This window comes from Macaca nemestrina, chromosome 16 (assembly GCF_043159975.1).
Source record: "Macaca nemestrina isolate mMacNem1 chromosome 16, mMacNem.hap1, whole genome shotgun sequence".
Lineage (NCBI taxonomy): Eukaryota > Metazoa > Chordata > Mammalia > Primates > Cercopithecidae > Macaca > Macaca nemestrina.
In genome coordinates, this window is record NC_092140.1 from 85,947,000 (window position 1) to 85,971,577 (window position 24,578).

At 47.6% G+C, this 24,578-nt stretch overlaps 1 protein-coding gene across 1 annotated transcript; it reads right to left on the minus strand.

Annotated features, from left to right (window-relative positions):
• Positions 1 to 1,257: 1,257 nt before the first annotated feature.
• Positions 1,258 to 24,578, minus strand: LOC105491745 (solute carrier family 25 member 15). The gene is made up of 7 exons (XM_011758414.3): positions 24,422 to 24,578; positions 20,847 to 20,970; positions 14,467 to 14,725; positions 8,758 to 8,895; positions 6,577 to 6,746; positions 5,445 to 5,603; positions 1,258 to 4,181 (listed from the first exon to the last, which is right to left on the minus strand). The coding sequence occupies exons 2-7, from the start codon at positions 20,899 to 20,901 to the stop codon at positions 4,057 to 4,059; spliced, it is 906 nt and encodes a 301-aa protein (XP_011756716.1). The 5' UTR covers positions 20,902 to 20,970; positions 24,422 to 24,578; the 3' UTR covers positions 1,258 to 4,056.

A 24,578-nucleotide genomic window follows, 5' to 3' on the forward strand; every position in this document is an offset into this window, starting at 1 on the left:
AGTTGTCTCTGGAAGCTCCATCCCAGAGAAACACAGAGCCACCACCAACTGGTGATCAGGCAGGAGCTATGCTGGGGGCCCAAGCCAGGAGCCATCCTGCCCAGTGAGTAGCAGCAGGACCAGGGACTCGTGTGGTAAACGGTCTGGGTTGCCTTTCCATATGCCAGGTGTGGCAGGCTGGAGGCCCATGACAGCTGTTGGGCTTTTTGCTCCCTCTCCAGCCTGAGGGCAGCAGGGGCACAGGCTACGGCAGGGCAGAGGGTCTGTTGGTTACTTCTGGGCGCTCCATCCCAGAGAAATGAGGGCTGTGACCAGTTGGAGTGTACAGGCAGGGGGCAGGATGGCTGCGATGAAGGCCCAGGCCAGTGGGCCTTGCCTGGCAAGGTGCAGCGGAGGTGAGGCCTGCAGTCTGTCCACTCCTCAGCACCATGGAGATGGCCCCTATCCTAGGGGCACACGAGAGAGCCTGGCCTACCTTGGCCGGACTATGGCAGCTGGGGCCATAGCAGCTCAGGGATCCACACTGGTTTGAGCAGTGGCTCTGCCCAGACTCCAAGCAGCTCTCTGTGTCAGTCTAGAGCCCCAGGGTGTGTGTGTGGCGGGGGGAGGGTAAGTGGAGTCATGGATGATCTCCTGTGCCCGGGGATTGCAAAGGTCCATGGCAGAAGTGTGAGTCCCCAGGAGCCTTCACTCGCTCACCCTTTCCCTGCTGTAGGGAGCCTCCCCTTGCTCTGCACCAATCCCAGGTGGGTGGCTGTCCTGCCTTATTCCCCTCTGCTCTCCATGACTCACCACTGCTTCCTTGAATCCCAACACAACCTGCTGGATGACCAACCTGAAGAGCTCGTGTTCACTCACCACTCTGTCTCCTCTTGTGAGAGCTGCGCACACTAGCTGCTTCTAGTCAGCCATCTTGGCACTTCAGATACGTGTTTTCTTAAGTAGAATTTAGTAACTTGGAATGGAATCATCCAAAACTTAAGAGGAGACAGTTTAACTATTTTTTAAAATAGAGGGATAAAAAGAGGTGGAGGGAGAAAGTAATTCTGGTGAGCCAAGTTCCATAACTTCAGTGCATAGAAATATTGTTGTCACCTATAGTGAAATTACATCAGGTGTCTTGCTGACTGAATACAATGCTTGTTGCAGTAAAACCGCTGCCTTGAAACACTACTACACATAACTCTTTAACATTCCTGACAGTTGGTTCCTAACATGGATGTAAAGAACTTCAATGAAATTCATCAGACTCAAATATTAAGTAAATAATTTAATGATAGAACACTGAAATGTCTTTAGACACAGTATTTTCAAGTTATATTTCTGCCTGGAGTACAGATATGAAATACCACAAACGGGACTCTGAATTAAGCAAACAGAATGAAAAAAAATTCTTCCAACCTAAGCTTCCATTCCTCACTCCCACTTGCCTCAGACTCTTTCTATTGAAGATCTATAGTTAAATCTCTAATGGACAGCCTGTGGGAAGATTTACTGCCAACAGGGATGACTGACTTGTTTCTGGGCACTGAGCAGGGGACTGTGGGCTCTGAAGCAGTTTACTTCCTGTGGAAAGCCAGTCCCATTTATATTTTGCTTCAATCCAGGCCTATTCAGATAAAGCACCACTCAGTAGCTACTGACCATTTAAGTATGGAGAGAAAAGCAAAGTAGAAAAATGGTTTTTACTTAAAGAAAGAAAAAGCAAATGGAAGACCAGCCATAATAGCCCTGTGGCACAAGAGACATGACTGGGATCTCCTCCCCAGATGTCCCCTGCTGTTTGTCAGTCCCTCATATCCCTGACCCTCTGGCTTCTGGCTCTATGACTACAGTTGCCACAGAGGATTCATGGACAGCAAAAAGCTTAAGGAACCTGGAGGTTTTGTACAACATGTACATTCTGCTGACAGAAACACATACATGGTATGGACTCTTACTCAAATTGTTAGCCTGCTTGCACTCAGTATACAGGCTGCTTAGGAACACTTTATTGGAAGATACCCTGCTGGTCTTGGAGCAGCACAAAATGATGAGGTTAACTTTAGTAGTGACAAGAATGACCCTCTTATACCATATAGCCAAAGAACAGCTGTCCATCCCCAAGTCTGTGGGGGATCAGATGAAGTGTGGAGTTTGGTTGGTTGGTCAGTGAATTTGTGGTCAGTGAACACATATATATGGCATGGTTAAGTATAATTGCTTTTCTTTTTCTTTTTTTTTTGAGACAAAGTCTCGCTGTGTCACCCAGGCTGCAGTGCCGTGGTACAATCTCAGTTCACTGCAACCTCTGCCTCCCGGGTTCAAGTGATTCTCCTGCCTCAGTCTCCTGAGTAGCTGGGATTACAGGCGCACGCCACCACGCCCAGCTAATTTTTGTATTTTTAGTAGAGATGGGGTTTCGCCATGTTGGTCAGGCTGTTCTCGAACTCCTGACCTTGTGATCCACCCACCTCAGCCTCCCAAAGTGCTAAGATTATAGGCGTGAGCCACCGTGCCTGGCCTACAATTGCTTATGTTGCATTGCTTTATAAACTCATATCCCATATACAGTCATCATTAAGACTTGCTGACTGCCAGTACCAAATGGAGAAGCCTCCAACGCTGTAAAAGCATGGCAAGATAGACTTCAGGATGGGTCAGCCCTGACATTACTCACTATAGAGTAAAAGCACTGAGTTCTTTCTAGTTCTGAGAGAGGATTTCACCCACGGTCACACAATCACCAAATAGAGAGGAAGGCTTCTCTTGGCTTTGGCTCTCACTGTTCCTTGGAAGGGTTTCTGATTGGTGGAGGCAGAGCAGACAGTGAGTGGTCCAAAGTGGACTGATGGCCCCAAATGAGCCAACAGAACACCCAGGAATCCTACCCAGGCCAGGACCCAGAGACAAAAGGTAAGAGCTGTTGCCAGCCACGTGGGTCTTCATCAAAGCACAGCGGCACTGCCTACCACTCAGCCCCTTCCTCAATCTAAAGTCCAAGAGGGGAAGTTCTTGGGGAGAGAAGGGAAGCTGGTAAAGGCCGTGCTATTTCCCAAAGGCCTGACCCTCTGGGCCACCCCCAGCAATATAGTCAGTGTGGAATATGATCCCACCAAGAAAATGAATGGCACTCTTTTAAGAGTAGAGCATCTTGGGGAAATCTAGGATGCCTACTCTGAAGCTTTTACTCAAGTGTGGAAGCCACACCAGTATGCAGGTATACTGTCTTACAAATCTAGAAGAATATTTTCGTTTTCAAGTACCCCATGAACACTTTTTAAAAAATTCAACCACTGGCTAGGCATGGTGGCTCACACCAGTAATCCTAGCACTTTGGGAGGCCGAGGTGGGCAAATCACTTGAGGTAAAGAGTTCGAGACCAGCCTGGACAACATGAAACCTCGTCTCTACAAAAAATACCAAAAAAAATTAGCTGGGCATGGTGGCGCGCACCTGTAATCCCAGCTACTCGGGAGGCTGAGGTGAGAGAATTGCTTGAACCCAGGAGGCAGAGGTTGCAGTGAACTGAGATCATGCCACTGCGCTCCAGCCTGGGTGACAGAGTGAGACTCCATATCAAAAAAATAATAATCATCATCAACCACTTAGAAAAGTATACCCATTAAGCAGACCCTACATCTAGAATGGGTTAAGCAACCATTTATAAGCATCTTCATGAGAAATGATCACCTCTGGGTTTTTCTGATATTTGAAATAAACATGGAACCAAACTGTGTTTCCCTCAACACATAATGTCCAAATTGCATGTACAAGTGGAGGTTGTAGGAACTATATTCTGACTTTTGAATTAGGCGCATAAGGCTACTGACCACTCTATATTTTACCAAGAGCAAGTGAGGTGACTTTTCTATTTCAGTACGATTATGGGCAGAAACAATATGATGCAAAATAGAGGTTCTTCCATAAAGTTTAAGATGTAGGGTAGAAAGGAAGACAAAAAGCAAAATTCCCAAGAAATTGGAATAACTTCACACTGGTCTTGTACTCCAAGAAACCCTGAGATGAACTGTAGTCCTCAAACACCTGTGCTTGGCTCAGGCTCACCAAGACACTTCAGTATGCTTCCAACTGGTTCATCATCAACTTCCTGCTATATTCGTAGGCCAAAAAGAGTGCTCCATTGGCAGGGAATGCTCGAATCATAGTAGGTTTCAGTCCAGAATATAAGGCCGTTATTCCTAGCAAATAAAAGGGCGATCAAAGACTGCAACAATCCCTCCTTTGGGGACACCCACGCAGCTGCGTAGCACCGGTATATTTACATATGCAAACCCAGACAACAGTGCTAGCACAAGTCATGGAAGGATGCATTCCCAGCTTTCCCTAAATAGACTAACAGAAACAAGGACAAGTATCAGGTCTCCTGGCAAAACTGACTGATGCTCAGGTAACATACCCCAAATCCATGCTTGGTTCACTCTTAGTATATGGATGCGGCAGAGCTAAGGCCTGAGATGGCCAGACAGAGGCAACCATGGAGACAGAGGTGGCAGCAGCTCTGCAGCTTCACCTGGGCAGTGGCAGGAGCACCAACCTTGAAGCCGGAGATCTGTTTATACTATTAGTACTGCCCAGGGTGGTTATGAAGATTGAATTAGATAAGGAAGGAAGGTGTAAATACTTTGTAAAACTTTACCTGTTATACAGATTTAAGGGAGGATTACTATGAGTAATAGACAAGGTATCTGTGCTCTATTTGGGACACAGAGTTTCTGTGTTACTGTCCTCTTTCTTTTTTTTTTTTTTTTTTGAGACGGAGTCTCGCTCTGTTGCCCAGGCTGGAGTGCAGTGGCCGGATCTCAGCTCACTGCAAGCTCCGCCTCCCGGGTTTACGCCATTCTCCTGCCTCAGCCTCCCGAGTAGCTGGGACTACAGGCGCCCGCCACCTCGCCCGGCTAGTTTTTTGTATTTTTAGTAGAGACGGGGTTTCACCGTGTTAGCCAGGATGGTCTGGATCTCCTGACCTCGTGATCCGCCCATCTCGGCCTCCCAAAGTGCTGGGATTACAGGCTTGAGCCACCGCGCCCGGCCGTGTCCTCTTTCTTTCTCCAATCAAAACAGAGAAGTTCATATCTCAGATTTTTTTTTCTTTTTTTTTTTTTTGAGATGGAGTCTCGCTCTGTCGCCCAGGCTGGCGTGCAGTGGTGCGATCTCGGCTCACTGCAAGTTCCGCCTCCCAGGTTCACGCTATTCTTCTGCCTCAGCCTCCCTAGTAGCTGGGATTACAAGTGCCCACCACCACGCCCGGCTAATCTTTTTTGTATTTTTAGTAGAGATGGGGTTTCACCGTGTTAGCCAGGATGGTCTCAATCTCCTGACCTCGTGATCTGCCCACCTTGGCCTCCCAAAGTGCTGGGATCACAGGCATGAGCCACCGCGTCTGGCCCATATCTCAGATTTTAACATGTATATGGATGCTTGAGAAACAGGTATTTACTCACCTTCATTTTTCACAACATTTATAAAGGTTCTCATAAATCCTGCCTGTTTTCCAGACATGGAAAGAACTTGAATTCTGGATTTGATACAATCCACTGGGTATACCGCAAGCCAGAGGCAAATCCCACCAACTCCACCACTTAACATCAAAGGGACAGGGCCTAGAGAAAAAAAAAATAGCAAATGGTATTTTGTCTCAAGAACAGCTGATGTGGCATTTCCAGAAGTCAATGTAGCAATGGCTGCAGGTAGATGAAAATAAAAATGCTAATGCGGCAGAATACAATTCTTTGAGGAAACGGTCAAAGCTCTTGTTACCAAGCTCTAAGAACACAAGGTTTTGTTTGGTAGCCCAGGTCTACCCCTGGGTTGTGCCAAGTACAAGAAGCCCTAGTGAGGGTTATATTTAGTTTGGTCACTGAGGTATCGAGGGCTGGCCCACATGAACCAGCAGGCCTCCAGCTGAGTGGCAACCCCCTACAGTGGGGAGAAGACAGGCCAAACACAATCTACGTCTTTTTTCAACTTTCTCACTCTTAAGTATTTTAATAGCCCTGATTCTTCCTTTACCATTAAACGCCAAAATTGTTTTTATTAAACATAGCAGTTAAGTCTGGGAGCTTGACTAACCACAGAATAGATTCAACACACACTGAGAGAGATGGTAAGAACAATTCACTTATGTGAGCCAAACATGGCGTGTAGTTAAACCAACCAGCTAAACATGATAAGCTACAAAGAACTATGGTTTCCGCTGCTCTCAAAACACTATTAAGATGACCAAGTTTTAAGCTTATTTCAAGATTATTTATAGGTGATTCCCCAATTGGGAAAGTCATTTCTGGATTTCTTCTCCCCTAATATAGATCCAGAAAAATTAACAAACTTTATTCCAGTAAGAAAGTTTGGGATGTACTGCTTCAGGCCCTGTCCTAAGGAAATTATCAGGCCTGGAGGGTGGGTGCTATCAACTGCCTGCCACCATGTTACCTTCTGGCATCCAGAAGCTTCCCTGTGCCAGATGCAGCCACCAATGTGGGGAGGAGAGCACAAAGGGCAGAGAATCCACAGAAACCACACCTGTAAGGAGCAAACACCATCACACCCCACTGCTGTCAACGCAAACACATTTACCTAGTTCATCTTTTGATCTCCCTGATGCAAAAAAGGACCGGCTCAGTTCATAGCCACCAAAGAAGAAGAAATAGCCCGGTACTTCTCGAAGTAAAGTGCTTGAGAGTCCATGGTAGAAGCCCAAGGGGCCATCCTTCCTAAGGATACTTTTGATGACAGACCACACTGTACTGGGAGGAAACACAAAGAGCATGGTTATGGCAGGTGGGAAGGAAGAAAGGACAAGGGCATTTGCAACCAGTTAACAGATCTGGTCAAGCATTAGCAAGGAAGAAGCTGATTTTCTGAATGAAGAGCCAGGAACTGAGACTAAAAGGCATCCTTCTGTGGGAAGGAAATTTATTTACAGGAAGGAATTATCTAAACTCAGCAAGCATAAAATGGCATTTTATTGCCCGGTCCTTTATCGCCGTGATTCCTATTTCCTCAATCCTTCTGGTGTGTTTTTGGGAAATCTGTTCAGGTGCTTATAGGATTTGTTTTGTTTTAGTGCAGAGAAATGAGTGAAGGAGTAAATGTTGTTTGAAGGCAAGACAAATTCTGAGAACAAGTTATAGCTCCTGTTATGCAGAAGCACCAAGAATTTATTTCTCAGAGCACCAGGGATGCAGGAGAATTTCTTCTAAGCAGATCACAGCCCTGCTCCTGTAGCAGCCAGAACACAGAACACTTTTTGCCTGACTCCCCTTCATACTGGGGGGCTACCAGGGCGGGTTTATCCCTGCTAAGAACAGGCCAAGCAATCACACACTCAGTGCAACTCAGTGAATCCCTCTCTCCACACTTGGTTCTCAGCAAGAAGGGGACTTGGCTTGGATAGATAAAGGATCAAGTCCCAAGGTAATAAAGGCCACAGACGTTTAATAACTATTTTCCTTCTGAGAGCTTCAGAAGGCACTGCTACATGGAATTTAATAAAAGTAATCCAGCTCAACACAATTAACCTCCCTTCCAATCCGAGGCTTAGCCCCAAGTTACCATACCATATGCTTTGTGTGAACACTGCTAGACCTCAAATACAAAGTCAGCTGATAATTCAAGGTGTCGATCTGCCTAAGTCCTTTGGATATAACTATTACTATCTTTTAATTACCTTGAATTACTTCCAAGGGACATGAGGGCAGCTTCCTGGGTGGTGTTAATGTTCTGTTTGTTAATCTGGACACAGGTTACAAAGGCACATAAATTGTGTCACTAAATATAGAACTGCATACTTGTGACTTACATGTGCATTCATGATACTATGTGTATATCTGAATAAAAAGTTTTAAAGACTTACACTCTTGGACTTCTACGCAATGAATATTAGATTCAAATTGGTTGTAATGTGTCTCAGGGGTGTAGAAAACAGGGCACTCTTCCAAACCCCATTCTCACTGAGTAGGGACTGATCCCTGAAAATGGTCAATTTATCTACTGCTTTTTCCCAGCAGATTTATAGGCTTTGAGTTAACCACAGCAATATCCTTGGTCAGAACTCGGCCAGATGTCAAGATAAGTAGGCAAGTTTTGCAGTTAATAAGGATAATAAATTGCTTTCCAATTCAAGTAAATCAAATTGTGTATGACAGAGCACTCTCCGAGGATAATGGGAATGTGTTTTCAAGAGTGAGCTAGAGAGTGATTTAATCATTGAAGAGTAGCTATGCTTACAAAAGTATTGATTAATGTTCTCAGAACTTGGACCATTTGCAGGTACACTTGAAGGACTGGGGATAAGTGGGGTAAGGAAAGTTACCTCTAGGAACTGGGGCAATCAGCCTGAATACCCATGTGAAACCTGGAAGTGGGCATCAAATATTCATCTCAGAATCCAAATCGGCACTTATGAAGGCTCAGGTCTAAGGCAAAGTTCAGAAGCCACCCACCATGTACCTCCAAAAATGGTTGAAGATCACGCCTTACGTTTCCAAGAGGCCAAAAAGGGTGTTAAGCTCCTGGTTTCTCCAGTTCTGGGGTATTAAATATCTGTCTAAGACTTTCTATGCAGTGGGTGGTGGGTCTAATCACAGCCAATCCTTTCAGAAAATCTCTGACTGATAGGGGAAAGCATTCTAGAAACAATATTTTGAGTAGATAAATCGGCTTCCACATCTGCCACTTTAGTACAATATAAAATGAGAAATCATCCAATTCACTAGGGCCATAGAGACCTGACGTTTGTGCCCAAGTGGTGCTTACTTCTGGCTTTTGGCTATCTTTCCTGATGTCTCCATCTCATACATGGTCTGCAGCCGGCACTTCACGAGCTCCGTGGGGCAGAGCACCAGTGCAGCAAAGGCAGAGGCGAAGGAACCGGCAGCTGCATTCTGCAGATCACTGAAAGCACACAAGCAGACAGTTACCCCTCAGCTTCTTCATTCCTTCGGCACCCACCACACGGAGGGCACTCTGGTGATAAAGCAGGGTAAGGAGCCGGCTGTGAGGGCATGAACCTGTGATTTCAGCTACTCAGGAGACTGAGGTGGGAAGAGCACTTGAGTCCATGTGTTCTAGGCTACAGTGCTATGACTGCATCTGTGAATAGCCACTGCATTCCAGCTTGGGCAACAAAGAGAGACCTCCATGTCTAAAAAAATGATGAAAGGAAGGAAACTTGCATGTGCTGTTTCATCTAAGGATCCCACAACCCTGTAAGGCAGATAGCAGCACCCCAATTCCCTATGGGAAGTGACACTTAGAGATGAGATAATGTGGCCAGTCACACAGCTACTATTTGCTAAGATGTGAACCCAGGTCTTCCTGACTGCAACACCCATATTCTTTTGATTACACACAGCGCTATGGACTGAATTTGATCCCCCCAAGGTGATGGTGTTAGGAGATGGGGCCTTTGGGAATAGTCAGGTATAGATGAGGTCATGAAGATAGGGCCACTGTGATGGGATTAGTCCCTTAGAAGAACAGGCCAGAGAGATCGCTCACTCTCTGCCATACGAGGACACAGTGAGAAGATGGCTATGTTCAAATTAAGAACAAGCCCTCGTCAGACACCAGATCTGCTGGAACCTTGATCTTAGACTTTTCAGCCCCTAGAACTATGAGAAATGTTTGTTTTAGTCACTCAGTCTGTAGTATTCTGTTACAGCAGCCAAAGCCAAGATACATTGCAACATAACAAAATAAAACTCCACAAAAAAACCCAAAGGCAAGGAGAAAAACATTACCCATAGTCCCCCACTGAAAAACACGCACTATTAATACTTCAGTGTATTTGCCCTAAGTTTTAAACAAAGCTAGGCTCTAAGACTATCCCCACACGCCCACAATCCAACCTGGAGCAGCCAGATGTGCAATGTAACTGCCACAGATGAAAAGCCAGAAAAAATTTTAACCAAAAGTTGCTGCATCACAAAAAGATTTTCCAGTTCAGCTGATGACCTACCACCTCAGCAACACAGAAGAGGGGAAAATGGTGCCACGGGAGTGGGTGAAGCCAGTACAAGTCTGCAAGCTCAATGGTATTGGGTGAAATGGCTGAACTGGAAATCTAAACTAGGCAGCGCGATGAATGCACAAATACAAAAACAGAAACATTCGCCTCCTGTATGGATTTAGTACCAGCAGCCAAAGGTCACTAGCAGGGTTGTGAAACTGGAATCCAGTAAGAGTTCAAGAATATGGGAGGCCAGGCGTGTGGCTCACACCTGTAACCCCAGCACTTTGGGAGGCCAAGGCAGGCAGATCACTTGAGGCCTGGCCAACATGGCAAAACCCTGTCTCTACTAAAAATTAGCCATGCCTGGTGGTGCACGCCTGTAATCCCAGCTACCCCAGTGGCTGAGGCACAAGAAGTGCTTAAACCAGGGAGACGGAGGTTGCAGTGAGCCGAGATCATGCCACTGCACTCCAGCCTGGGCGACACAGTGAGACGCTTTCAAAAAAAAAAAAAAATGAATATGGGGAAAAGTCTGAGAAGTGTTTCAAAAGAAAGGCTTCTCTGCGAGTTCATGGTTCACGGGAGTCAGGATAGAAGGTCCCTTCCAGCCCCGGAAGAGTGTTGCGTCATAGGATCATGACTGGCATTTGGGGTGGGACAATCCTTCATTGGGGAGGAAGGACTGAACTGGTTCCCTGACACCCATTCAATGCTGGCATCGCGCTCTCACTGGACAGCCAAGATCGCCCTCACAGATTTCCAAAAACCCCCAAGGGTGGGTGGGAATCTCCTCAGCTAACTACCCAGGTAGAGAGAGAATCCCCTAACAATTTTTCTCCAAACTGTGAGCAAAAGCGCAGACGGAGCCGGGCGCGGGGGCTCACACCTGTAATCCCAGCACTTTGGGAGGCCGAGGTGGGCAGATCATGAGGTCAAGAGATCAAGACCATCCTGGCCAACATGGTGAAACCTCATCTCTACTAAAATACAAAAATTAGGTGGGCATGGTAGTGCGCACCTGTAGTCCCAGCTACTTGGGAGGCTGAGGCAGGAGAATTGCTTGAACCCGGGAGGCAGAGGTTGCAGTGAGTCAAGATCACACCACTGCACTCCAGCCTGGCAACAGAGTGAGACTCCATTCTCAAAAAAAAAAAAAAAAAAAAAAAAGCACAGAGGGACCTACCATATTCAGGGGCACTAAAGTTTTTCCAGTGTTAAAGATTAATATAAAATCAAGGCTGCGCTAGTCTTGGCCCTGGTTTGCTAGTCCCTGGCGGTCTAGCTTCTGTGCCATGGCCAGATGCAAGGGGGGGTTCCCAGAGGCTGAGCTGGCCTTTGATACACCCAAATCTTTCAGAAGACTTGGCCTGGAATGGGGCTTTCTTTCAGTAGGAAGACACTGCTTGCAGTGCAGACTTCCTTTTGATGTTAGAGAATTAAGCCTAAAACCATTAACAAAGAAGAACCAGGTACGCAAATGTACTTGCACATGCTTTTATGGCTTGTGGAAACCATCCAGTGCTGTTCAGTCCACTCCTTTCCCCCACTTCACTCCTTAGCAGCTTGTTAGAACCAAAGCTTAAAATGGTTTCTGCTGTCTTTCAGTCAGCCTGCAGATCCACAGTTGGCCTCCCTCAGGGACTCTCTGTTAACCTGCTGACAGGCAATAGTCAATTAGGAGCATTAACCAGGGTCTGCCAAGTTTGCCAGGACAAAGGTGGCCGTCAATAAATGTAGAAGTCTATTGAGTTGAAGATATAATAATGGCTCAGACATCTGAAGGAACACCAAGCACATTCTTATAGTGCAAGGACACGGTCAAATCAGATATGCAGTGGACTTTGGCTTTCCGATACATACTTTCATCGACTAGTGCACAGGAGGAGGTGCACGGGCCCCTGGTTCTGCATGGAGTACGAATGTGCAGAACTGGAATTGAAATGGTAGTAAGTATAGGATGGGATTTTGTAAGAATCATCCGTTTGTCATATATTCAACAAACATGGACCTGAGCCCTCCTGCTGTGTAAGACCCTGTCCAGCAAAACGTCAAAGCGGAACAACGCTCTGGGTCATGCTGAAACCGGGAACAGACAAATATTTACAGTGTGATTGCAGAAATTCACCACAGGCTCTCACAAGCAGTTCTTTCCTTTCACTGCTCCTGATTAATCTTCTCTCTAGAACTGACCCTTATAAAACATTCCAGATCCCCAACCATGGTCTGATGGAAAGGAGACTGGGCAGGAGCTCAGAGGACACAAGTCCAAGGCCTTAGCGGGGTGACCTTGCGCATGTCAATATCGGCACCTTAGTTCCTCCATCCCTAACAGAGAGAACATCTGCCTTGCTCTTCTCACAGGATCACGGTGAGGGCTATGGAGACATGATACACATGTCAGAGCTTTGCAGACTCTAAGAGAGCATTTCCCCAACAGGTAACCAGCAAACACTGTTCCTCAGAATGGAAAAAGAAAAAAAAGGCCCAAGCTCAAAAAAGATGAGCACTGGATTAGACGACGTTCATCAGGATGGTTTCTTTACTGCAAAACAACTAAGCATCTTTTCTTTTTTTGAGAGACAGGGTCTCGCTCTGTTGCCCAGGCTGGAGTGCGGTGGTGTCATCTCACTGCAACCTCTGCCTCCTGAGCTCAAGCAATCCTCCCACCTCAGCCTCCCCAGTAGCTGGGACCACAGACGTGTGCTACCACACTCAGCTAAGTTTTGTATTTTTTGTAGAGATGGGGTTTTGCCATGTTGCTCAGGTTGGTCTCAAACTCCTGGGCTCAAGTAATCTGCCCACCTAAGCCTCTCAAAGTGCTGGGACTACAGGCGTGAGCCACTATGCCCAGCTTTAAGCATCTTTAATGAACTAAATAACACATACACTACATGAAATAAATGTACCCAGAGTGATTCTTCATGAGAGAGACACTGTGACGTAATTTCCCAACTCTTTCTTAAGGACACCCAGCAATTCAATGTTCTGAAAGTAGTGTGGGGAAATGCAGCTGTAAGGTATTAGATTGTTCTCAGCAGAAAAGCAATATGCTCTTACCTGTCCTTCACTTTGTTCACAGGCTAAGGAAGCAAGAAAGTGGAGGGGCAGGCAGGGCCAGATCCCCAGTGGTTTCGCTCATGCAAGACAGAAGTCACTGTCTGTTCTGCGGCTGGAGGGGCTGCTTTGCTCAGAAGACATAGGTCTTCTCCAGAATCTCACGTGGCTGCTTACTGTTTCCCTGTCTTCCCTCCCCATTTTGTCCTTTGCTAAGGAAACTGAACTGAACTGAAGTCCAGGTCTTCTCTAATAGAGTGTCTCTCCCTCAACAGGGAACAAAACTACAGTCGTCTGTGGTTTTTGCTTCTGTTCAGTCTCCATCGTGGCACGCCACACTCTCCTGGTCTGTGCCCTGCTTGTTTCTGTACTGCCCTCCTGCCTGCCCTTTCTGTGCTGGAGGCTCATCTCATTCATGCTCAGCCCTCCTCGCTGTCTACACTGTCTTCTTGGGCAATCGTATCCAGTCCCAAGCCTCGAGCTCTACTCATCATGGTGGAATTCCTGCCTAGAAAAGGGCATACCTTCAGACCTCCAGGCACCTCCAGAGAACACTGCTGTGCACAAGGAACCGAATTCAGTTGTGTGGGACCTGCAGCTGCAATCAGGTTTCAAACTCCTACTGAAATAACTAAGACTGCCCTTTGCAATCTTGAAGCTTATATAATAATTTTAAGTGGTATAAAATGAAATCAACGTTCAAAGCAGGGATAGCTAAACATCCCAGTGGTTTCCGAATTCTCTTTAGCCTCTATATAATAAATACCCAAGGCAAGACCAAGAACGAGGCGAAGTCTGATGTTTTGGGAAGATCCGGACAGTGAAAGGTGGGTTCCCTTGCATCTTTGCAAACATTTCCGACCCTTCCTAAAACTCCTCCAACTCATCTGGCTCAGACAACCTCTTCCAATACTCTGCTTTTTGCTAATGAAAGAAAAGCTAAAACGTGGATCATAAGCGGCATCTACAGTTTTAGTGCAGCATGTCTGCTGACGACAGGTAGCACCGCCAGCTGCATTTGAACAGCATTCTACTGGAGAAAACTGAAACCGCAGGGCGGTTCGTTCCCAGTGGTGGATGACGAGCAGGTCTCCTCTGTGACGTGCATATGTGGTTTCCAAGTTTTACATGATGACAATCATAAATAAAAGTTTTATATGATGACAATGTATAACTTCATAAATAAAAGGAAAGCAGTTATTTTTTTAAAAAGAAATGTTCTTCCACATAAGGCATCAGTAAAATTGTGACCCTACAACAGTAGATGTTTTTTCATTTTAATTTTTTGTAGAGATGGGGATCTTGCTATGTTGCCCAGGCTGGTTTTGAAGTCTTAGCCTCAAGCCATTCTCCTGCCTTTGCCTCCCAAAGTGCTGGGATTACAGGCATGAGCCACCATGCCTTCCCAGTTTTGTGGGGTTTTTAAAAATAAAACAAAGCGTGTGTCCTTGACTCACCTCAGCTTTGCCTGCTTGTCCAGTCCAGCCACTTTCCGCACCACCTGCTGGCAGAAGCCATAGCACATGAACAGGACTGAGTTCTCAGCGATGTTGGCGATTAGTGCTGGGCTGGTCCCCTTGTAGAAGCCACGGAAGCCCACCTGGGAGTAAGTCTTCAGGCAGCAGTCCGTGAGGCCCCGGTACAGGTCAGGGAACGTCTGCATCTTCACTTTCATCGTGTCAAAGGGCTGCCCGGTCAGTACACACGCTGTGCCCCCTGGAATCAGGACAGATGACTGCTCTAGTATGAGGCTACATTTCCATTATCTATGGAAAGAAGGCACAGGCAGCCTACCCCAGAACTTACCCCTGCTTCAGTTCATTTCAACCTCTTTTCCTCCAAAACCTTCCAGCCATGTCCAGCAAACGATTTATAGCAGGCCCTTGATGTGCCTGGCATCTAAGTCGCACCCTGAAGGAGCTCATGCCAGGCAGGGGAGAGAGACAGACATGTGCTCAACAGTGGCAGGCAGAGGATGCAGCAGTGCAGTGAGCATGTAGGAGCCTGAGCAATAGGGTCAGAGGGACTACGGCTTTGCTGCGAGATCCTGGACAAGCCACGTAACTTCTGAGCCTCAGCTCCTCATCCATGCCACCTCATAGGGTTAGCATGAGGATTAAATAAAAATGGAGGAGACAGGCTTAGCACAGCACCAGTTACGTAAGTGGTTAGTAACCAGTGGCTACTGTGTGTGTGTGAAACGGAAACCCCAGAAAGGGAGGGGAAACGTGGGAAGACTTCATCACTCACTTTGCCTAACGCCCAGTGGGACTGATCAGACCCGGCACCACAGAAAGGAAACAAGGAGTCTGGCTAATTAATCCCCAAAGAGCTAAATATTTCATTCTATAGAAAAACCTCTTTAATTTGAGCTCTACCGATTAATAACGTGTATTTAGAGAATGGACTGAAATTTATTTATGCTTAGCTTAAATCCTTTATTTATATACTTTTATAAGAATATTAAATACAGCAAAGTCTACATTGCACAAAATAATTTTTTTTTTTTTTTTTGAGATGGTATCTTGCTCTGTCACCCAGGCTGGAGTGCAGTGGTGCAATCTCAGCTCACTGCAACCTCCACCTCCCAGGTTCAAGGAATTCCTGTGCCTCAGCTTCCCGAGTAGCTGGGATTATAGGTGCCCGCCACCACACCTGACTAATTTTTGTACTTTTCATAGAGATGGGGGTTTCACCATGTTGCCAAGGTTGGCCTCGAACTCCTGGCCTCAAATGATCCTCCTGCCTCGGCCTCCCAAAATGCTGGGAGGCATGAGCCACCATGCCCAGCCACGTGAAATCATTTTAATAAAAATTCTAAACAGCAGAAAAGGAATGAACTGTAACCACCCTACCACATCCCCACATCCTGTAGCAGGGTTGGTATCGTGGGAACTCCCAGTGGTTAGCATTTACCATCTCCTCCTGGACCTGAGAGGAGCTCTTAAACCTTCATCAAAATGCAAAAGAAGGCTTACAGAAAATATCTGACAAATGCAACTTCCTGACTTTGACATTATACATAGTTATTCCACCTAAACTCTGGAAAGTGGAGTTGGGGGAAGGGACATTAAGAATAATTCTCAATTATTTATTGGCAAATAAGCCAACACTTCCAAAGAGTCTGAAAACCGCTTGATCTCTTTTTTTTGAGACGGAGTCTCGCTCTGTTGCCCAGGCTGGAGTGCAGTGGCACGATTTCTGCTCACTGCAAGCTCCGCCGCCTCCTGGGTTCATGTCATTCTCCTGCCTCAGCCTCCCGAGAAGCTGGGACTACAGACGCCCGCTACCATGCCCAGCTAATTTTTTTGTATTTTCAGTAGAGACGGGGTTTCACTGTGTTTGCCAGGATGGTCTCGATCTCCTGACCTTGTGATCTGCCCGCCTCGGCCTCCCAAAGTGCTGGGATTACAGGCGTGAGCCACCGCGCCCGGCTTTTGATCTCTTTTTTAAACAACAAGCAATATGATCTGTGTGAGCCCATCGTTACTGTTCATTTCTTCCAGGAGAGGAATGACACACTTCTGCCTTTAACTGCCAAATAATCCCCAATTCTGAATTAGTGGAATATAAGTTAATATGATTTTACCATGATTAATCCTGAGTCATTCTCTCCCAGGTACTGCTGGGCTAGGATAAAAAGATATCTGAATGACATTAAAATAATTTAATTATTCCAAGAGAAGAGGTGACAGAATGTTTTAAGTGGGAGTGTAATTCAGAGAGCCTAGATGCAGATAAGCTGCATCTAGCCATAAAGCATTTAATTCAGCACATTCATCTTTGAAGTTGATCATCTTGAACAGTTCAGGCATCACAGGTTACTAGAATACACATTTGCTGTATAGCTGGGATAGTTACATTTCCAACAGGGAGAAGGGGGAGGCTAATGAATGTACAAATGCTAGGACAACTGTCTCCCGTCCTCTGCGAGGGTAAGCTAACTTCCTGTGTAATTTACCGCAAATGACACGGTCATGGCGCTCACGGTGCCCTCAAGTGAGAGAAGACTGTTCTAACACCAGTACCAACCACGGAGCCTGACAGCTAGTAGGTTCTTAAAGATCTATCAAGTCCATAAAGCCATGAATAAATATTATATTTCTCCACTTGCCTAGAAGTCAGACTTCTGATCTTATTCTCCTTAAAAGACAAATAACAACATTCTTTAGGCGGTGTGGTGGCCAGCCAAGCACCTTATTCCGCAGGAAAGGCACTCAGACTATGTCGTACCTAACACTTTACCAAGGGTGGTGGTTTGGATTTTCAGTCCTTGACATAGAATCACTAAATCTTGAGATACAGAGGAAATCTATCCGGGCAGGGGCAGTGTCTCAGGGAAGGGACAGCTCTGAAGAAGGCAGAGAGGTGAGAAGAGAGAAGCAGACTCACACCACAGGACAGGTCCACCCGAGCAGAGGTGAGGCCCTCAATCCCCTCTGGAGGCCATCCGTAAAGGTTTAACAGGGCAGGGAGGTATATCATTTTCAAGAAACTCCAATCAAAACAGGTTTGGGGTTGTTTTTAATTTTGGCATTTGAGAAGATAAACTTCAATGATCTGAAATGCCACATTCCCCAACTACGCCAAACAAGCTACACTGCAACAGTAGTCAAAGTAGTGACTGCATTGTTTTAGAGCTGCTGAATGACTAACTCTTAAAGTGGTACCAAGTTTCCCTCCAACACTATTTAACTTTTGGGATCCACGTGCCCCCATTTCAATAATTATCTGATTACCTAACTAAGTTCTTGAAATCCTCCTTCGTCCTAGCTGATTAGGGACCTAGATCTCTTACAGCCATTGCAGATAGGGAAATGAGAACTTCCCAGCACTTTAGACTAGATGAGCTGGCTGAAAACCTGTGTGGCGGGGAAAACTTTGTTTAAAAGGAAAAGAAGAAATACACACCACAACACATTTAAGCTCTATCCACATCACCTCGGGCAGCAGCTGGCTGTGTGCTTACAGTCAGATCGCTTCCATGGGTGACCTCTGCCACAAAACACTACAGGTCCTCTGCTCCTATCCAATGGCTGGCAGAAAAATCCCAAAGCCCAGCAAGTTCCACATCCAGAAAGTCAGGGCCCAAAGGCTCCAAACTCACCCTCCCCTCCAGTGTGCTGCAGACGCATTACGGAGTACTAAAACAGAGACGGCACCACCACCAGACAACGGACCCAGGGACCTCGGTCCTGCCCTGTCTTCGCACCATCTTGTTGCATAACCTTGAACAAATCTACTGCTCCTCGTGGGTCTTTTTCTACATACTCAACGAGCACTGGAGCCAACAATGTCTAAAGGTCGCTCTAGCTCCAGCACTCAAAGACTCCACGATCCTCTAAAGTGGGAATCTGCTTTCCATTTGCATCCCATGGGCCTCACAGCAGAACAGAGGTTTTTGTGTCACTGATGGGCACCTCCTCTGCCCAGGCCCCAACCTAAAGACCAAGTCTCCCTCCTCTTCCCCATCCCATCCCCCCAGGAATGGGCTTCGTTGTCCTCAGAAATTAGACTACCCATCGCAGCTCTACCTCAGTGAGGGGCATCTCTGTGTCGCCAGCACAGGGAGAAATACCTGTCCAACAGTGATGGGGACAGTGTGTCAGTACACATAAGGGACCAATACGTGTTCAAAACATGCCCACCAGCAGATGCCTTACATACCAGCCTCCCAACCATACTGTTGCAATTTCTATCTTTCAAACTAACGGTAAATTATAAATATGGTACCCAAATACCTGTATGCACATAAATAGGAAAAGGTAGACTTTTAAATTCTATCACCATAGGTTCTAGATCTTTGACAGATTGACTGAAAGACATAAAATGTCAAAAGCTGAGACTACATGTGGCTAAACACCCTCCTACTGCAGACACAGAACTGAGCCCAGGAGCATTCACTTGCTGGTGACAGGCGGCCAGGGGCAGGCAGATGGTTGCATCATTCTCAGGGTCAGCATCCTCCCCAGTGTGCCATGGGGGAGGGGAGGGGGCCCGGGGCCCAGGAGGCTGTAGCCTAAAGGCACACAGTGGGCAAGAGACTACTGGGCAGACCCCCACCAGCCTTCAGTTCCCCGGGCATCTGGGGCCGGGACGCGCCTTGTGGGTTCTGCCCTGGGAGAAGTACCCTTGCCCAGTGCTCCTCATTAGTGTCAGTGACGCGCTCTCTCCAGTCCTCCTCATTAGCATACCTTGGCCGACCTTTGGCTCATGGGAAAACAGTTTGCTCTTCCCTGAACAATTTCTTTTTCACAATGGAGCAAATGACTGATGAGGTGGCCACACTCATGACTATACTCATCTGCTGGTGGTGGGGTGGGGTGTGCTGGAGAAGGACGGCACTGGACAACACGCCCTCTGGCCTCCCCACTCCAGGGAGCTGCAACTACTACGAGAATCCTGTGGGACGCCAGGGTAGTCCGGGGTTTCCCTTTGGACAATCGGCATTCCAGCTGCTCCTCCTACTTCTGGACTCTGGAGAACCAAATTACCACCACGCCCTTCCCATTCTGCCTGTGCCTCAGCCTGAGGGTCCTGCTCTTCTTGCAGGTTCAAGCTGATCTTTCTAAGGAGTAGCCTGCACGATGCCAGCACTACCCCCTTATCACAGGCAGCACCTCCCCGTGCCGGGGGAGCCTCAGGCTCTTGGGTTTAGGTCCCTGGGCTCAGGTTAGCTGACATTCCCAGCAAATCCCACAACTTCTTTCACGGCTCTGAGACACAGTCCGTTATCAATCTCATTTTCAAAGACATGTCTTTTTTTTTTTTTGAGACGGAGTTTCCCTCTCATTGCCCAGGCTGGAGTGCAATGGTGTGATCTCGGCTCACCACAACCTCCGCCTCCCGGGTTCAAGCGATTCTCCTGCCTCAGCCTCCCAGGTAGCTGGGATTACAGGCACCCACCACCACACCTGGCTAATTTTGTATTTTTAGAAGAGATGTGGTTTCTCCATGTTGGTCAGGCTGGTCTTGAACTCCTGACCTCAGGTGATCTGCCTGCCTCGGCCTCCTAAAATGCTAGGATCACAGGTGTGAGCCACTGCGCCCAGCCTTTTAAAGACATTTCTAAAAGTGTCCTCCTTTCTTTCCCAACACTAGCAGGGACAGTAAGTGGTATTTCCCAGGAGATGCTATGGTGTTATTTTTGCACTACAAGGGCTCTGAAGACTGTCAGGCTTGAAGTGAAGAACCATGTCACCTGCATATCCCAGCCAGGTGACAATGGACAAGCGGCTTCACCTCTGAGCTGTTTTCCAGCTGTACTGGGCACATCCCACCCCTCACCCTGACTCACAAGGTGTTAACAATAATGGACACTCCTCTACCTTCTGCCACGCTCTGACCAATACTATACTTCCATCAAATGGATTCATCCCAAAGGTAAAGCACGTCGCTTCTGGAGGGAGAGAGGTAATATTTTCATACCACTTTCATCTGATCTCATTTACAGGGTAGCTGAGGAATACAGAGAACTGGGTTTTCTCTGGGACTACAGTTAGGCATTGCTAATGACTGGGACACGTTCTGAAATACGCGTCATCACACAGCTTCAGCATTGTGCTATCACTGAGCATACACACCCGACTCGAGATGGCATAGCCTACTCCACACCTAGGCTAGACCGTATGGCCTGTGGCTCGTAGGCCACACACCTGTACAGCAGGTTACTGTACAGGATGCTGTAGGCAACTATAACACAGTGGTATTTGTGCATCTAAATGTACCTAAACACAGAAAAGGTATAGCAAAAATACGGTAGTATAATCTCATGGGACCACCACCAGATACGCCGTCCATCACCGACAGAAACATGTGATAAGGCACATGACTGTACCTGCAGCCCCCGCCGTGAGGTCAATAGCAGCCTGGATAGCCGGATTGGACTTCATGTTTGCCCACTCTTCTGCTGGTCTTGTGGAAGGCAACTCTCTGGAGCTTATGACAGGCACCACATATCCCTGCAGGGAGGCAAGAGTTCACCATTAGTCCAAGTCTGCAGCATCCTGTTCTCTAGGCCTGCAGCCAAATGACGGAACCCAAACTTCTGGGAGCCATGAACTGGGCTCCACATCGTTCCAAAGGAAAGGGGCTCAAGGTATCAGTGCCGCTTAGCAACTGCCCCCTGGAAAACTCACAGATCAAAAACCTCCCCTGCGTATCAATGCTACAGCCACCAGCAGCACTTCAAGTGACCTTTCTGAAAACTGAAAAAATGAACACCAAATAAGTAAGCCAATCACAGTACCAAACCGCATCAGACTCGTTTTTTTAGAGGCCTACGTTGAGCCAGCAATTGAACAGGCTCAGTTCTAAATTCAGACAGCAGCCTGTGCTGGGTGCCTAAGGGGATCTCACAAGACAGTAGGTCTGGAAAGGAACACGCAGGTGGCCAAGGCTGGGAGCTGCACCCTGGATCACATACGCCTCGGTGAATGCCTGCTCTACCTGCAGCGTGGCTCCTTCAGCCTCTACAGCTGGGAGTCCTCATCTGTACAAGGTGAATAATAAAAATATTGTAAAACAAAGGTAGTCACAAATAGCCACATCAGACTGATGGGACGCCCCACTGTGCACAAGCATCACGTGCTCTCAGAACAAGGCCCTGCACAAGCACCTTCCTGTCACACACATCTTCCTGTCACCACAGTCCACTAGCCCTTCAAATGTAAACGTGCGCAAGAGTCGCCTGGGGGGCCTTGCTAAATAAAACGCAGCTTCTGTTTCAGTAGCCTCGGCCAGGACCAGAGATTCTGCCTGTTTTGATGAGCTCCCAAGTGAGGCGGACAATGCCAGTCCACAAACTCACACTTTGAGATACAACACCTGGCCCGTTGTGTCCAAATCTGCTTGATCACCTGGAGTACTTATTAAATATCCAAATTGCCAGGACTTTCTTCTGGAAATCTTGATTCAGTATGTTTGGGTTGGAGCCTTGGATATTTGGGAAAAAGAGAATTTCTTTCTCTCCCTTAAGACAAAAGTCAACCACTGTTGAGGCGTGGGCTTAATAAACGTTGACTAAAATATCCAACTCAACAACCAATCCTGTATAACTTTCAAACCGTGCCAGTAACTTATTTGCAAATAATAAGGAACAACTTATTCCTCATCACATTGAGGAGCCGTATGACCCATCGTGCTGGATCAGAGATGAACACCAAGTGCCCTCCTAACACCAATGTCACCCTGAACGTCAACAGGAAACACTGGCTGCGGAGAAGTTGTTTAAACCTCTTGAAGCATTTTGCCAATGACCAGACTTCAATAATTTTCCTTTATTTACAAAAAATTTAAAACCAGTGGCAACAACAGCACATTACTTAATAAAGCAACTAAGAAGTGCAAGACACTGATTATAGGCTGTTGATAGATCTGAAGAGACAGGACCATTTACTAGGCTGAAAAGGTGGCGGCCATCTGGTATCTTCCTAAAAAACTTTATCAGGGTCCTGGCCAGGCGCGGTGGCTCACGCCTGTAATCCCAGCACTTTGGGCCAGCCGAGGTGGGCGGATCACGAGGTCAGGAGTTTGAGACCAGCCTGACGAATATGGTGAAACCCCCTCTCTACTTAAAATATAAAAATGACCCCGGCATGGTGGTGCACACCTGTAGTTCCTCGGGAGGCTGAGGCAGAAGAATCACTTGAACTCGGGAGGCGGAGGTTGCAGTGAGCCGAGATTGTGGCACTGCACTTCAGCCTGGGCAACAGAGCGAGATTCCATCTCAAAAAAACATTTTTAAAAAAGTTTATCAGGGTCCGAATCCCTTCCCAGAAGGCAAACTAAGGCCTGGAGCAAGGCAAGGTCAACCAAAGCCACCCAACTGTCAGTGACAGAGGATTCAGTTCAAAGTCCTGTCCTTTCAGGCCTGTGCCTACAAACCAACACTTAATCTGAGTATTTCAACCTGGCCAAAGGCAACACAAAACACCCAACCCTGTATTTTAGGGAAAGAAAAAAACCGGGGCAACTGAGAAGACAGACAGAGGCAAATCCAATATGGCCTCCCAGATAAACCTCAATGCGCTTATTTCTTTTGGCACAGACACTTCTCTCTTAACTTTGAAGGAAAGTCACATCACATCACACTCTGTCTGTCCATATGAATTAAACCCTGTTAGGTGGGCCAAACTTAAACACATTAAATTCTACAAATAGGCCGGGCACAGTGGCTCACACCTGTAATCCCAGCACTTTGGGAGGCCAAAGCGGGCGGATCACCTGAGGTCGGGAGTTCGAGACCAGCCTGATCACACGGAGAAACCCCGTCTCTATTAAAAATACAAAATTAGCTTGGCGTACTGGGCCATGCCTATAATCCCAGCTACTAGGGAGGCTGAGGGAGGAGAATAGCTTGAACCCAGGAGGCGGAGGTTGCAGTGAGCCCAGATCGCCCCCATTGCACTCCAGGCTGGGCAACAAGAGCGAAACTCCATCTCAAAAAAAATAAACAAATAAATAAATTCTACAAATAGCCACTAGAATTATTAGGATAGAAAACGATGACGGGTACTAACAGATTCACTCAGAAGGAGTGGGCAACTAATTCACATTATGTGTAGCTCTGGCTTGGAGAAGACACAGGGCTTGGAGAAGGCAAGACTGTTCACCATGAATTAAAATTGATTTATGAGCTTGCTGTAGCACTTGGAATAGAAAAAAGAATCTTTTCAGCGCCTTTGACCCCTCTCTCAAATTACAACAGGGTGCGACTGAGGAACAACAGTGCCAACCACCCATTTTTCTCCACCCTTGGGGAAATTAACTTTTTGTTTTGTTTTGTTTTGTTTTTGGATGGGAGGGAGAGTCAGTAGGTGAGGCTGCATTTTCCACGAGCGAACATGAACCGCTGCGGGAAGATCCTGGCTTCTCGCTAAAGCTGGGGCGGCATGAGCCGCTGGCCAGCTCGCCATCCAGTCCCCAGAGCCTGGGCTTTAGGTAAAGCGTGGAGATGCCAATCAGTTTTGCCGCCAAGGACCCAGCCAGGCGCGTGTCTTCCCGGGCCTCGCAAGGAACAGGTCAGGGAGACGACTTCCAACTTTCTCTGCCCGGCCCTAAACGCTCGCCGCCGCTGCCCAGCCGCCCACTCCTGGGCAGCCTGCAAGTCTCCATTCAGAAGCGGCTCTGTGCTGCCCAGCACTGGCGCCCCGGGGGTGCGGAGCCCCGCAGCCAAATGACACGACTTGCGGGCAAAGACGGACAAAAGTTCCCACTAGGTGGGCACTGCGGGAAGGAGGCCGACGACCCCGAGATTCTCTGGGTTCCACGGCACGTGTGCGGCTACGCTGGCTGCTTCCCCCGCCGCCCGGGAAGGTCACGCCGCCCGGACACCGAGGCCCGCCCCGCGCCCCGCTCCCTCCGCCTGGCGCGCTCCCTGCAGCTGCAGGCGCCAGGCCGGGCTGCGCTCACCGCCGCGCCGGCGTGGCCGCGTCCCGCTCAGGCTCTGCCGCCGCTCTCGGCTCCGGGTCGCCGGCTGGGGCGGCCACTTAACACCCACGTCGGCCACGGCCGGCCCTCCGCCCCGCCCTCCGCGCAGGCAGCCCGGGCGGCGGCCCCGCTCAGCTCA